Raw genomic sequence first — 14,177 nt, forward strand, 5'->3', positions numbered from 1 at the left:
ATAGAAAGGTGACAAGTATTCAAAACTAATCACCTCCTAATGATATTACTATAAACTATACTCAAAGTTATTCACATCTATTTTACTTGCATGTTGGAAATACAATATGATGGTGTGCTATGTGTGTTCTTTTTCCAAACCCACGTCTTAGTGACACATATTGATATCTTGAAATGGACCACAGGACCAGAAGTCCTTGAGAGGACTTGCACCACAGAAATGGGCAAATGCCAGGAATTGAGGCTTGAGTTTTTGCTTTGTTGATTGAAGACACAAGAAAGGAAGGGAGAGATGGGAGGGGCAAGACGGCGGAAGAGTAGGGTCCCCAAATCACCTGTCTCCACCAAATTACCTAGAAAACCTTCAAATTATCCTGAAAATCTATGAATTCGACCTGAGAATTAAAGAGAGACCAGCTGGAATGCAACAGTGAGAAGAGTTCGCGCTTCTATCAAGGTAGGAAGACGGGGAAAAAGAAGTAAAGAAACAAAGGCCTCCAAGGGGGAGGGGCCGCGAGGAGCCGGGCTGGGGCCGGGGCGAGTGTCCCCAGGACAGGAGAGCCCCGTCCCGGAGACGCAGGAGCTGCACCGACCTTCCCGGGCGGAAAGGGGCTCGCGGGGAGGTGGAGCAGGACCCGGGAGGGCGGGGATGCCCTCGGGCTCCCGGGGACACTAACAGACACCTGCGCCCCGGGAGATGCGCCGAGCTCCCTAAGGGCTGCAGCGCGCACGGGGGACCCGGAGCAGCTCGGGGGGCTCAGGGGCGGCTCCGCGGAGGGGGCTGCGGGGGGGAGCAGCTGGGGGGGGTCGGGGGCGGCTCCGCGGAGGGGGCTGCGGGGGGGGAGCAGCTGGGGGGGGTCGGGGGCGGCTCCGCGGAGGGGGCTGCGGGGCAGGAGCAGCTCGGGGGGCTCGGGCAGCGGCTCCGCAGAGGGGGCTGCGGGGCGGGAGCGCGAATCCACCAGCGCAGGCCCCGGAGCACAGGGCGCCGGGACACAGCCCAGGATCCGGCCTCCCCCGGGACAGGCAGAGGCCGGGAGGGCCCAGGACAGCGAGGACGCTCCTGCCCCGAGCTGAGCAGATCAGCAGCCCCGCCCCGGAGCCTCCAGGCCCTGCAGACCGAGAGCTCAGGAGTTCCTGCCGGAGCTGAATCCAGGGCTCCAGAGCTGCCCCTCCACTGCGGTTCCTCCTGGGGCCTCACGGGGTGAACAACCCCCACTGAGCCCTGCACCAGGCAGGGGCAGAGCAGCTCCCCCAAGTGCTAACACCTGAGAATCAGCACAACAGGCCCCTCCCCCAGAAGACCAGCTAGACTGACTGACAACTTCCAGGGGAAGCCAAGGGACTTAAAGTACACAGAATCAGAAGATACTCCCCCATGGTTCTTTTTTTGTTTTGTTTTGTTTTGTTTTGTTTTGCTTTTTGATTTGTTTCCTTCCCCCACCCCCCTTTTTTCTCCTTTCTTTTTCTTTCTCTTTTTCTTCTTCTTTTTTTTCTTCCTTTTTTTTTTCTCTTTCTCTTTTCTTTCCTTCTTTCTCTCCTCTCTTTTTCTCCTTTTCCCAATACAACTTGCTTTTGGCCACTCTGCACTGAGCAAAATGACGAGAAGGAAAACCTCATCTCAAAAGAAAGAATCAGAAACAGTCCTCTCTCCCACAGAGTTACAAAATCTGGATTACAATTCAATGTCACAAAGCCAATTCAGAAGCACTATTATACAGCTACTGGTGGCTCTAGAAAAAAGCATAAAGGACTCAAGAGACTTCATGACTGCAGAATTTAGAGCTAATCAGGCAGAAATTAAAAATCAATTGAATGACCTGCAAACCAAACTAGAAGTCCTAACGACGAGGGTTAACGAGGTGGAAGAACGAGTGAGTGACATAGAAGACAAGTTGATAGCAAAGAGGGAAACTGAGGAAAAAAGAGACAAACAATTAAAAGACCATGAAGATAGATTAAGGGAAATAAACAACAGCCTGAGGAAGAAAAACCTACGTTTAATTGGTGTTCCCGAGGGTGCCGAAAGGGACAGAGGGCCAGAATATGTATTTGAACAAATCCTAGCTGAAAACTTTCCTAATCTGGGAAGGGAAACAGGCATTCAGATCCAGGAAATAGAGAGATCCCCCCCAAAAATCAATAAAAACCGTTCAACACCTCGACATTTAATAGTGAAGCTTGCAAATTCCAAAGATAAAGAGAAGATCCTTAAAGCAGCAAGAGACAAGAAATCCCTGACTTTTATGGGGAGGAGTATTAGGGTAACAGCAGACCTCTCCACAGAGACCTGGCAGGCCAGAAAGGGCTGGCAGGATATATTCAGGGTCCTCAATGAGAAGAACATGCAACCAAGAATACTTTATCCAGCAAGGCTCTCATTCAAAATGGAAGGAGAGATAAAGAGCTTCCAAGACAGGCAGCAACTAAAAGAATATGTGACCTCCAAACCAGCTCTGCAAGAAATTTTAAGGGGGACTCTTAAAATTCCCCTTTAAGAAGAAGTTCAGTGGAACATTCCACAAAAACAAGGACTGAATAGTTATCATGATGACACTAAATTCATATCTCTCAATAGTAACTCTGAATGTGAACGGGCTTAATGACCCCATCAAAAGGCGCAGGGTTTCAGACTGGATTAAAAAGCAGGACCCATCTATTTGCTGTCTACAAGAGACTCATCTTAGACAGAAGGACACCTACAGCCTGAAAATAAAAGGTTGGAGAACCATTTACCATTCGAATGGTCCTCAAAAGAAAGCAGGGGTAGCCATCCTTACTTATATCAGATAAACTAAAATTTACCCCAAAGACTGTAGTGAGAGATGAAGAGGGACACTATATCATACTTAAAGGATCTATTCAACAAGAGGACTTAACAATCCTCAATATATATGCCCCCAATGTGGGAGCTGCCAAATATATAAATCAATTATTAACCAAAGTGAAGAAATACTTAGATAATAATACACTTATACTTGGTGACTTCAATCTAGCTCTTTCTATACTCGATAGGTCTTCTAAGCACAACATCTCCAAAGAAATGAGAGCTTTAAATGATACACTGGACCGGATGGATTTCACAGATATCTACAGAACTTTACATCCAAACTCAACTGAATACACATTCTTCTCAAGTGCACATGGAACTTTCTCCAGAATAGACCACATATTGGGTCACAAATTGGGTCTGAACCGATACCAAAAGATTGGGATCGTCCCCTGCATATTCTCAGACCATAATGCCTTGAAATTAGAACTAAATCACAACAAGAAGTTTGGAAGGACCTCAAACACGTGGAGGTTAAGGACCATCCTGCTAAAAGATGAAAGGGTCAACCAGCAAATTAAGGAAGAATTAAAAAGATTCATGGAAACTAATGAGAATGAAGATAACCATCCAAAATCTTTGGGATGCAGCAAAAGCAGTCCTAAGGGGGGAAATACATCGCAATACAAGCATCCATTCAAAAACTGGAAAGAACTCAAATACAAAAGCTAACCTTACACATAAAGGAGCTAGGGAAAAAACAGCAGATAGATCCTACACCCAAGAGAAGAAGGGAGTTAATAAAGATTCGAGCAGAACTCAACGAAATCGAGACCAGAAGAACTGTGGAACAGATCAACAGAACCAGGAGTTGGTTCTTTGAAAGAATTAATAAGATAGATAAACCATTAGCCAGCCTTATTAAAAAGAAGAGAGAGAAGACTCAAATTAATAAAATCATGAATGAGAAAGGAGAGATCACTACCAACACCAAGGAAATACAAACGATTTTAAAAACATATTATGAACAGCTTATACGCCAATAAATTAGGCAATCTAGGAGAAATGGATGCATTCCTGGAAAGCCACAAACTACCAAAACTGGAACAGGAAGAAATAGAAAACCTTAACAGGCCAATAACCAGGGAGGAAATTGAAGCAGTCATCAAAAACCTCCCAAGACACAAGAGTCCAGGGCCAGATGGCTTCCCAGGGGAATTCTATCAAACGTTTAAAGAAGAAACCATACCTATTCTCCTAAAGCTGTTTGTAAAGATAGAAAGAGATGGAGTACTGCCAAATTCGTTCTATGAGGCCAGCATCACCTTAATTCCAAAACCAGACAAAGACCCCACCAAAAAGGAGAATTACAGACCAATATCCCTGACGAACATGGATGCAAAAATTCTCAACAAGATACTGGCCAATAGGATCCAACAATACATTAAGAAAATTATTCACCATGACCAAGTAGGATTTATCCCTGGGACACAAGGCTGGTTCAACACCCGTAAAACAATCAATGTGATTCATCATATCAGCAAGAGAAAAACCAAGAACCATATGATCCTCTCATTAGATGCAGAGAAAGCATTTGACAAAATACAGCATCCATTTCTGATCAAAACTCTTCAGAGTGTAGGGATAGAGGGAGCATTCCTCGACATCTTAAAAGCCATCTATGAAAAGCCCACAGCAAATATCATTCTCAATGGGGAAGCACTGGGAGCCTTTCCCCTAAGATCAGGAACAAGACAGGGATGTTCACTCTCACCACTGCTGTTCAACATAGTACTGGAAGTCCTAGCCTCAGCAATCAGACAACAAAAGACATTAAAGACATTCAAATTGGCAAAGAAGAAGTCAAACTCTCCCTCTTCGCCGATGACATGATACTCTACATAGAAAACCCAAAAGTCTCCACCCCAAGATTGCTAGAACTCATACAGCAATTCGGTAGCGTGGCAGGATACAAAATCAATGCCCGGAAATCAGTGGCATTTCTATACACTAACACTGAGACTGAAGAAAGAGAAATTAAGGAGTCAATCCCATTTACAATTGCACCCAAAAGCATAAGATACGTAGGAATAAACCTAACCAAATATGTAAAGGATCTACACCCTCAAAACTATAGAACACTTCTGAAAGAAATTGAGGAAGACACAAAGAGATGGAAAAATATTCCATGCTCATGGATTGGCAGAATTAATATTGTGAAAATGTCAATGTTACCCAGGGCAATGTACACGTTTAATGCAATCCTTATCAAAATACCATGGACTTTCTTCAGAGAGTTAGAACAAATTATTTTAAGATTTGTGTGGAATCAGAAAAGACCCCGAATAGCCAGGGGAATTTTAAAAAAGAAAACCATATATGGGGGCATCACAATGCCAGATTTCAGGTTGTACTACAAAGCTGTGGTCATCAAGACAGTGTGGTACTGGCACAAAAACAGACACATAGATCAGTGGAACAGAATAGAGAATCCAGAAGTGGACCCTGAACTTTATGGTCAACTAATATTCGATAAAGGAGGAAAGACTATCCACTGGAAGAAAGACAGTCTCTTCAATACATGGTGCTGGGAAAATTGGACATCCACATGCAGAAGAATGAAACTAGACCACTCTCTTGCACCAGACACAAAGATAAACTCAAAATGGATGAAAGATCTAAATGTGAGACAAGATTCCATCAAAATCCTAGAGAAGAACACAGGCAACACCCTTTTTGAACTCGGCCATAGTAACTTCTTGCAAGATACATCCACGAAGGCAAAAGAAACAAAAGCAAAAATGAACTATTGGGACTTCATCAAGATAAGAAGCTTTTGCACAGCAAAGGATACAGTCAACAAAACTCAAAGACAACCTACAGAATGGGAGAAGATATTTGCAAATGACATATCAGATAAAGGGCTAGTTTCCAAGATCTATAAAGAACTTATTAAACTCAACACCAAAGAAACAAACAATCCAGTCATGAAATGGGCAAAAGACATGAAGAGAAATCTCACAGAGGAAGACATAGACATGGCCAACAAGCACATGAGAAAATGCTCTGCATCACTTGCCATCAGGGAAATACAAACAAAACCACAATGAGATACCACCTCACACCAGTGAGAATGGGGCAAATTAACAAGGCAGGAAACCACAAATGTTGGAGAGGATGCGGAGAAAAGGGAACCCTCTTACACTGTTGGTGGGAATGTGAACTGGTGCAGCCACTCTGGAAAACTGTGTGGAGGTTCCTCAAAGAGTTAAAAATAGATCTGCCCTACGACCCAGCAATTGCACTGTTGGGGATTTACCCCAAAGATACAGATGCAATGAAACACCGGGACACCTGCACCCCGATGTTTATAGCAGCAATGGCCACGATAGCCAAACTGTGGAAGGAGCCTCGGTGTCCAACGAAAGATGAATGGATAAAGAAGATGTGGTTTATGTATACAATGGAATATTCCTCAGCCATTAGAAACGACAAATACCCACCATTTGCTTCAACGTGGATGGAACTGGAGGGTATTATGCTGAGTGAAGTAAGTCAGTCGGAGAAGGACAAACATTATATGTTCTCATTCATTTGGGGAATATAGATAATAGTGAAAGGGAATATAAGGGTTGGGAGAAGAAATGTGTGGGAAATATCAGAAAGGGAGACAGAACGTAAAGACTGCTAACTCTGGGAAATGAACTAGGGGTGGTAGAAGGGGAGGAGGGCGGGGGGTGGGAGTGAATGGGTGATAGCACTGGGGGTTATTCTGTATGTTAGTAAATTGAACACCAATAAAAAATAAATTAAAAAAAATAAAAAAAAAGAAAGGAAGGGAGAAAATGTAAGGTAGATTAAATATGAGAATGTGTCTTTTCTGTAGCCATGACATCGTAAATAGCACAAAACTGATGAAATGTCCTCTTAGTATTTGGAAACTATTATTTGATTAGGTGAAATTGAGAACAGATCATCCAGCAATTCTAATCTTATTTTGATAAAAAAGTTCAAAGATTAAGTGAGGAACACCATGAAGAAAATAAAAACTCCTTGACTTGGAGAATAAGGACAGGAGTTTAAAAGAGGATACAAAAGAAAAACAGTCTTCTTCCTAATGTTTTGTTCACATCAAAAACTAGGAAAAAGAGCCCCTACGTGATCAAGCTAAGTCAGGGCACATTTACATACTGAACTTCATAAGTTACCGTGAGAGCCGCAAAAGTTTAGTGCCATCCAGCTGAGAGCCTTGTTCAGCCCGGGGTTCAGTGCAGGGCGCTGGCAGCACCAGGAGGGAAGGGACCCTCCCAAGATGCTGCCCGCCTCTCCTTTACTGGGCACCAGGGGAAGGTAGATCTGAATGGCGGAGACTGAATTAATCTCTCATCCACACTCTTGTGTTCTGAGGAACGTTACTTTAAAAAAAAAACCTTTTTAATTTTATTCACTCATTCATTCACTTAAGTAGGTCCTACTTCAGAGCTTGAACTCACAAACCTGAAATCAAGACCTGGGCTGAAATCAAGAGTCTGACATGCAACCAACTAAGCCACCTAGGCACCCCGCCCTGAGGAACATTATTTTTATAGGATACTAGTGTTTTGTGTTCAAAAAGTTTGGGAAATACTAAGTACAACATTTATTTTATCATGTTTTTGGAGGCGCCTGGGTGGCTCAGTCAGTTGAGCATCTGCCTTTGGCTCAGATCATGATCCCAGGATCCTGGGATGGAGCCCCATGTAGGGGCTCCCTGCTCAGTGGGGAGCCTGCTTCTCCCTCTGCTACTCCCCCTGCTTGTGCTCTCTTTCTCAAATATATAAATAAAATCTTTAAAAAATCATGTTTTTTCAAAGACTCCATAATCTTAATGTTCTTCATAATAAAAGTTCTTCGAGACGGATGTCACCAAGATCAAGGAGCAAGAGACCCCAGTCTTTGCCTACCACAAAGATCAACAATTAGACAGCTATCCAGGAACAAAAACACCACTGGGAGCGGTCAGGAGTCTACATGAAAAACTTGAACAACACAGTAGAGAAAAAACTCAGAAGAGCTGCATTAGAATATAAGGACACGTTTTGCTGGCATCATCCCAGACTGGCACTGTTCAGTGCCAAGCAGGAGCTCCTCAGCTAGAAAGAGTTCTCTTCACAAGGAAAGGGGAATGACTGAATAGTCACCTCCTCCAGCCTTTTGGGGCACTACATACAGGACATCCTTCAGTCTCACCCCACCTAGGAACGAGTGAAGTGGAGATGTCTCAGAACAAGAAAGAAGGGCAAGAGCTACCAGTATCAACCATGCAGTGGGAACCCCCTGGTTCTTAGTGACCTACCCAGCAGGGGACCCCAGCAGCTCTCGCCATGTAAGACACTAACATCCAGCATATCCACTGTGAAACCCTGGCAGCCTTCCCAGGTTTTGTGTTTGCAAATGCCCAGCCACCTGGGTCACTTTCCACTCCCCATTCCCTCCTTGCCAGAACCCAGGATCTGCACTGGCAGGCAGTCCTGGGCTCTGCAGCTGTGTGAGTGTAGGATGCCAGCCTAGACCCTTACAGCTGATGCCCACCAATGTGTGTGCCCTTGGGAAGACTTCCATCACTGGCCTCTATTGCCATGTGCACTCCCGTAGTGACATCCTGCAAGCTATGGGGGTGCATGCCGACATGTGGGACCCCGCTGCTTGTAGGCCCAACTCTGGCCTTGCCTCCGGTCAGTGGCCTGCACTGCTGGGCTCATTTGCAGCTAGTACCTACAACTATGAACTTGCATCCCATTGGCCTGAATCTTCACTGGCTTCCAATGCTGGACACTCATGGTGAGACCCTGCAGCCACGGGTATACACATCAATAGCCAGGGTCTGTGTAAGTGCTAGTGTGCCCATACAGTTCACCCTGATACTTGCTGCTGATCCTGGCTCTGGCTACTCTATTTGTGTCTGTAATGGGCCTATGCCACTACAGGCACCTGCAGCTGGTCCCTCCAGTGGAGTATGTATACACCACAAGCTCAAGCTACCAGCACTGGTTGACCTCATTCCTAGTGGCTAGAATGTGGACTTACAACTGAGGACCCCAACAGTCCTTGCTACTGGTGATTCCCAGTAGTACTTGCCAAGGACCACATAATTATCAAAGTGGTGGACCCCAGTGGCCTGAGCTGCCAAGACATCATGTCCCCTCACCCCCAGACCCAAAGCCAACACACACACCCCTGTACTTAGTGTCCTGTCCCACTAGACCTGGGGTCACAGCACACTCCAACATGCCCTCACCTGCAGGTGAAGGTCTTTCCTTACCAAAATCAGTCCATTAAGTATGGAAGATGTGACTGCTTCTTCCAGTGTGTATCTCTGTGAGGCTATAGGTATACAAAAGAGAAGGGAAACAAGATACCACAAAAGGTACACAGTAACCAGTAATTGATGCCAAAGAAATGGAGATACACGAATTACCTGACAAAGAATTCAAAATAATTATTCTCCAGATGCTCAGGGAGCTACAAGAAAACACAGGAAAACAATGAAACGAAATCAGGAAAATACAAGAAAATGAGGTAGGAAACATAAAAAACAAACACAAATTTTGCAGCTGAAGAATACAATGACTGAATGAAAGAATTCATTGTTTAGAGCACGTCAACACCACTGGACTGAGCAGAAGGATCACTGAGCTTAAAGAAAGATCATTTGACATTATCCAGGCAAGAGGAACAAAAAGAAAAAAAAGAATGAAAATGGATGAAGAAAGCCTACGGAATTAATGGTACACCATTAAGAGAAACAATCCACATATCACTGGAGTCCCACAAGGAGAAGAGAGGGAGAAGAAGTAGAAAGCTTTTTAAACTATTGTTAAGAACTTTTCAAAACCAAAGAAATCTCTGACATTTAAGTTCATGAAGCTAACAGGTCATCCCAAAACCTATAGAATGGGAAAAAATATCTGCAAACCATGTATATGCCAAGGAGCTAAATCCAAAATATATAAGGAACTCATACAACTCAAAAGACCCCAAATAATCCAATTAAAAATTAGCAGAAGACATCCAGATGTTTCTCCAAAGAAGACAACCAGACAGCCAACAGACACATGAAAAGATGCTCAACACCACTCATCATCAGGGAGATGCAAATCAAAACTACAATGACACACCACCTCACACCTGTCAGAATGGCTACTATCAAAAAGACAAGGAATAGCAGATACTGGCAAAGATGTAGAGAAAAGGGAATCCACTGCTGGTTGTAACATAAATTGGTGCAGGTGCTAGGGAAAACAGTATGAAGACGCCCCCCAAAAATAAGAACTAGAACTGCCATATGATCCAGCAATTCTTCTGGGTATATACCCCCAAGGAAATGAGATCACCATCTCAAAGAAATACCCACATTCATATGTTCACTGTGGCATTGTTCACAATAGCTAAGACATGGACACAATCTGATTGTCTGCTGATGGATGAATGGATAAACAATGTGAATGAACACACACACACATTCTCACACACAGAGGAATATTATTCAGCCATAAGAGGGAAGGTAATCTTGCCGTTTGCAATTATATGGATGGACCTTGAGAACATTATGCTAAGTGACATAAGTCAGAGGAAGACAAATACTGTATGGTCTCACTCATATGTATACTTTAAAAACACTGAAATTATAGAAGCATAGAGTAGACTGCTGGTTATCAGGGGTTGGGGGACATGGGGGCAATGGGCAGATGCTGGTGAAAGGGTACAAACTTTTAATTATAAAATAATTAAGTCCGGGGACCTAACATACACATGGTGACCACAGTTAAGAATACTGAATTGTATCCTTGAAAAGTTGCTGTGAAAGTAGAACTTATATGTTCTCAATATAACAACAAAAAAGGTAATTACATAAGGCCAAGGATGTGTTAATTAAATTTATTGCAGTAAACATTTGTAGTATGTATATATGCATGAAATCATCACTGTGCACCTTAAACTTATTTGACTCCAAATTTCTTAACACATACACATCAATTAGTATTTTCTACAAAAATGTTCCTTCGAATGCCAGTTTGGGAAACACTAAAATAGTCTGAGTCATGTTATCTTTTTAATTCCTCCATCTTCCAGGAAGAAACTACCTGGATAGCGCAGTGGAGGGAACTGGAGAAACTGAATGCTTTTGGGAAAGTATACATTTTGCAAAGCTAACACTGAATGATGCCAAATCAATCATCCAACTGGCACAGGGAGAAAACTCTTCATATCCATGGCCATGAGGTCCATGGGACTCTGGCAGAAGGGAACTTAAGCAGGCCTTGTCCATCCGCTGCCACACCTGGCTGCATAATCTGGGGACACTGAAGCAAAGGAGGAGGAGGATTGAGATGAGAACTTTCATTTGCCCCATTCCAGCAGCCTCATTCCAGAAAGTTAGGGTGCTCAGAGGAGTGTGAGCTTTAGAATGGCTGTATCTGCCTGGTGGAGGGTACAGGAGTCTCGGATACAGGGGAGCAGAGGAGAGAGCAGCCAGCTGGAGCCAGGAGAACTCTTCACTGCCAGAAAAAGAGCCAGACCCTCCCCAATGCCCTGAAAGTAGGAGCCGGGAAGGACAGACCACCTACCACAGTGGTAGACAATCCTGACCCTGAACAAGTGGCCCCCTGGGAGACCGGCAGGACTCAGACTTCAGCTGCTTCTCTTACCTTTGTTCAGAGAGGGCAGCTTTAAGGGGATGCTGATGATCCCAACCAGGTCCTCAGTGGGGACCAGGGAGCGCAGGATTGACCTGATCCGGATGGCTTCCCCCTTTCCCGTCTGGATAAGCTGCAATGCAGGGTTGGAGAATGAGATTAAGGAAGTTCCTACACCCCCTCCCCACCCCACCTCCAAATGTCTGGCAGGGAAAGCGTCCTTAAGGTGTAGGTATGCTTCTATACTTCCCTAACTGCCACCAACACTTGTGGGCATGGGGGAGAGAAGGGAGCGTTTTCTTGATTTTCTAGAAGAGGTGCTACTGAAGGAATAACTGACCAAGGAGGTCACTTGATTCCTTTGTGTAATCACAACAGCCATGTGGTGATGGTGCAAGTCTCTGTGGTACATGTGGGGGCTGCTGGGGACTGTGAGCATCACTGGGATATAGGAGCCCTCAGTAGCCATAGCAGAAGTGTTGATGCTGTGACGTCTAGACTTTGAAATTCAGTGAAATATAGAAATGGCTGATGAATTTTGTTTCCTAAAAGTCTGATTAATGTTGGGGCTGTGGACGGACAAGAGGAATTTAGAGAATGTCATAGAGGATGTGAGCATCTCAGTGGAGTTATCCTAAGATGGATAACCTGAGGTACACATGAATAGGCCAACTGGTGTGTATAGGTTACATCCTCCTGAAAGTGGGGGGTGGTGTGCATGCTTCTGGACATGGGCTCTCGGCCGAGAACTGAACCGTCATGGATTCAGGATAGAATGTGCCCTGGTCAGCTGGATGGTATGCTGGGATATGGCTCTCAGAGGCTGCAGGGGAAAATGCCTGTGCGCTCATCCCGTGTGTCACCTCTCATTCCTGTGGTTAAAGGGGAGGCCGTCAGTGATGGTGGCGTCTACCCTCCCACCACCACTTACAGAGTAGGGGCCCAAAGGACGGGTGCTTGAGAAAGTGTTAAAGCAGAGGGGCAGGCAGACAGGAACTCCTTCTTAGATGGGGCTCTGAGGGCTTAGCTCTCCCATGATGGTTGGTGTCTTCCTGAGAACAAGCCAACTGTGTAGCTTGCTTCTGAAGTAATGACAGGTGGACGGGGAGCTGCCACCTGCCCCATTCTGCCCCAAGACTGCAGAACACCCTAGTATTTCTCTCACTCTCTTTCAGGCTTCCTTTATTTATTTAAAGGCATAGAAATGGAGGGGTGGGCCTATGTGGATAAGGCTGGTTTATCACATACTAGGAACCAGAGTCTTCAGTTAAAAATTCTGGTCAGGCTCCCTTATCAAGATTTAGTCCACAGTACTTTTTAACCTAGATTCTTCCATGTTGGAATAGTCTCCTTAAACACTTGGACATGGATTTGCAAATGGGCTAGATGGTGTTTTAGGCAAGCCCATGACATACTGGAAGAAAGATAAGAGTGGATGCTTTAGCACAGTATCCTATCCCACAGGTTGTGACTGATTAGTGGGTGTAAAATCAAATTAGTGGGTTGTGATTTGCATTAAAAAGCATGAAGTAGATTAGTATGGAATAGCAGGTATTAGAGTGCAGTGTCTGTAGTTAGGATAAATTTTGCTTTGGGAATATATGTATGTTAGGTTTCACTGGAACTTATTCTATAATAAAATAGCTTTTATTATAGATAAAATAATTTTTGATCAAAAAGTTTGAAAGCTACTATTTTAGCAGGTTCTATCTTTTGTTAGTATTTTTAAAAATACGACATACCCACCATGAACTTGTCCATGACCAAATGCACAGTCTCATCAACACCAGATACCACTGCTTATATCAACCCGATCTATGCTGCAAGCACTTTTGGGGGAGACCCTGGACTAGTGCAGATGCAGTGAGAAGAGCAGAGGGGAGAAGGCAGGCAGGCAGCAGAGCCTCAAGTGTGCAAACCAAACAACTCTTTTACAGAATGATCAAGTACATTTTTACATGAAAAATGTTTTAATCTTTTCTATTTTGGCATAAAAAAAAAAAAACACGTCCTCCCTCACTTATGATGTGAGTCCTTCCGTGCAATAAGGTCACTCTCTCCCTGTCTTGAGCAGAGGTGAAAAAAGGAAGAGGAAAAACACAACTTTTGAGGTCAAACCTGGAAGCTTGAGAAGGTGTCCCATAAAAACAGAGACCTCTTTTTCCAGATGCCCGCAAAGTTTCTCTCCGGGAAATAATCAAACGTAAACCACAGAAGAGACCACTTTTCTGGTGCCTCACGCCGAGGGCACTGAGAAAAGAGGATTTTCCATGTGGAGTAGCCCACTGACCAGAGTCAAGAATCAAGCTGTTCATTCTAACCCTATCGAGGGATACAGAAACCTAGTTTTTAGAGGTTTCTGAAACATACTATGTGGGTGATGTGCCCAAATAGCGCCACTGAGGAACCCCACAACACAGGTACTTGCCCGGGAGTCTTTCCTTTAGAAGGTGGCAGAATCAACTACGAGAAATGGAAATGACTTTTGAGGTTAGTGGAAAGGACCTGAGAGGGAGGTGTGTGAACCAATGCCAGAGACTGAAGAAGAAATTCCATTCAGGAGGTCTACAGGGCTCCTCACTCAAGCCCCTCGAACCTGCCCTCTGGGAACTCACATGCATTTCAGGAGCACAACGACCCAGGAGATCTATAAGAGCTGAATAAAAGGACATAATTGCGTTGCCCATGTGCACGATCTCTTCATCCTCACTGTCCTCCATGCTGTGGAGAGAGAAC

At 44.4% G+C, this 14,177-nt stretch overlaps 1 protein-coding gene across 1 annotated transcript in view; it reads right to left on the reverse strand.

The window, feature by feature from the left end:
- The window catches only part of RYR3 (ryanodine receptor 3), a 513,451-nt gene that overhangs the window by 114,071 nt on the left and 385,203 nt on the right, over nt 1-14,177 (reverse strand). The window contains exons 45-46 of the mRNA XM_077880434.1: nt 14,057-14,162; nt 11,454-11,574 (exon numbers count right to left, since the gene is read on the reverse strand). Of these exons, the coding sequence (XP_077736560.1) occupies nt 11,454-11,574; nt 14,057-14,162 (227 nt within the window). The remainder of the gene's footprint in view (nt 1-11,453; nt 11,575-14,056; nt 14,163-14,177) is intronic.

The sequence above is a fragment of the Canis aureus genome, chromosome 32 (genome assembly GCF_053574225.1).
Source record: "Canis aureus isolate CA01 chromosome 32, VMU_Caureus_v.1.0, whole genome shotgun sequence".
NCBI lineage: Eukaryota > Metazoa > Chordata > Mammalia > Carnivora > Canidae > Canis > Canis aureus.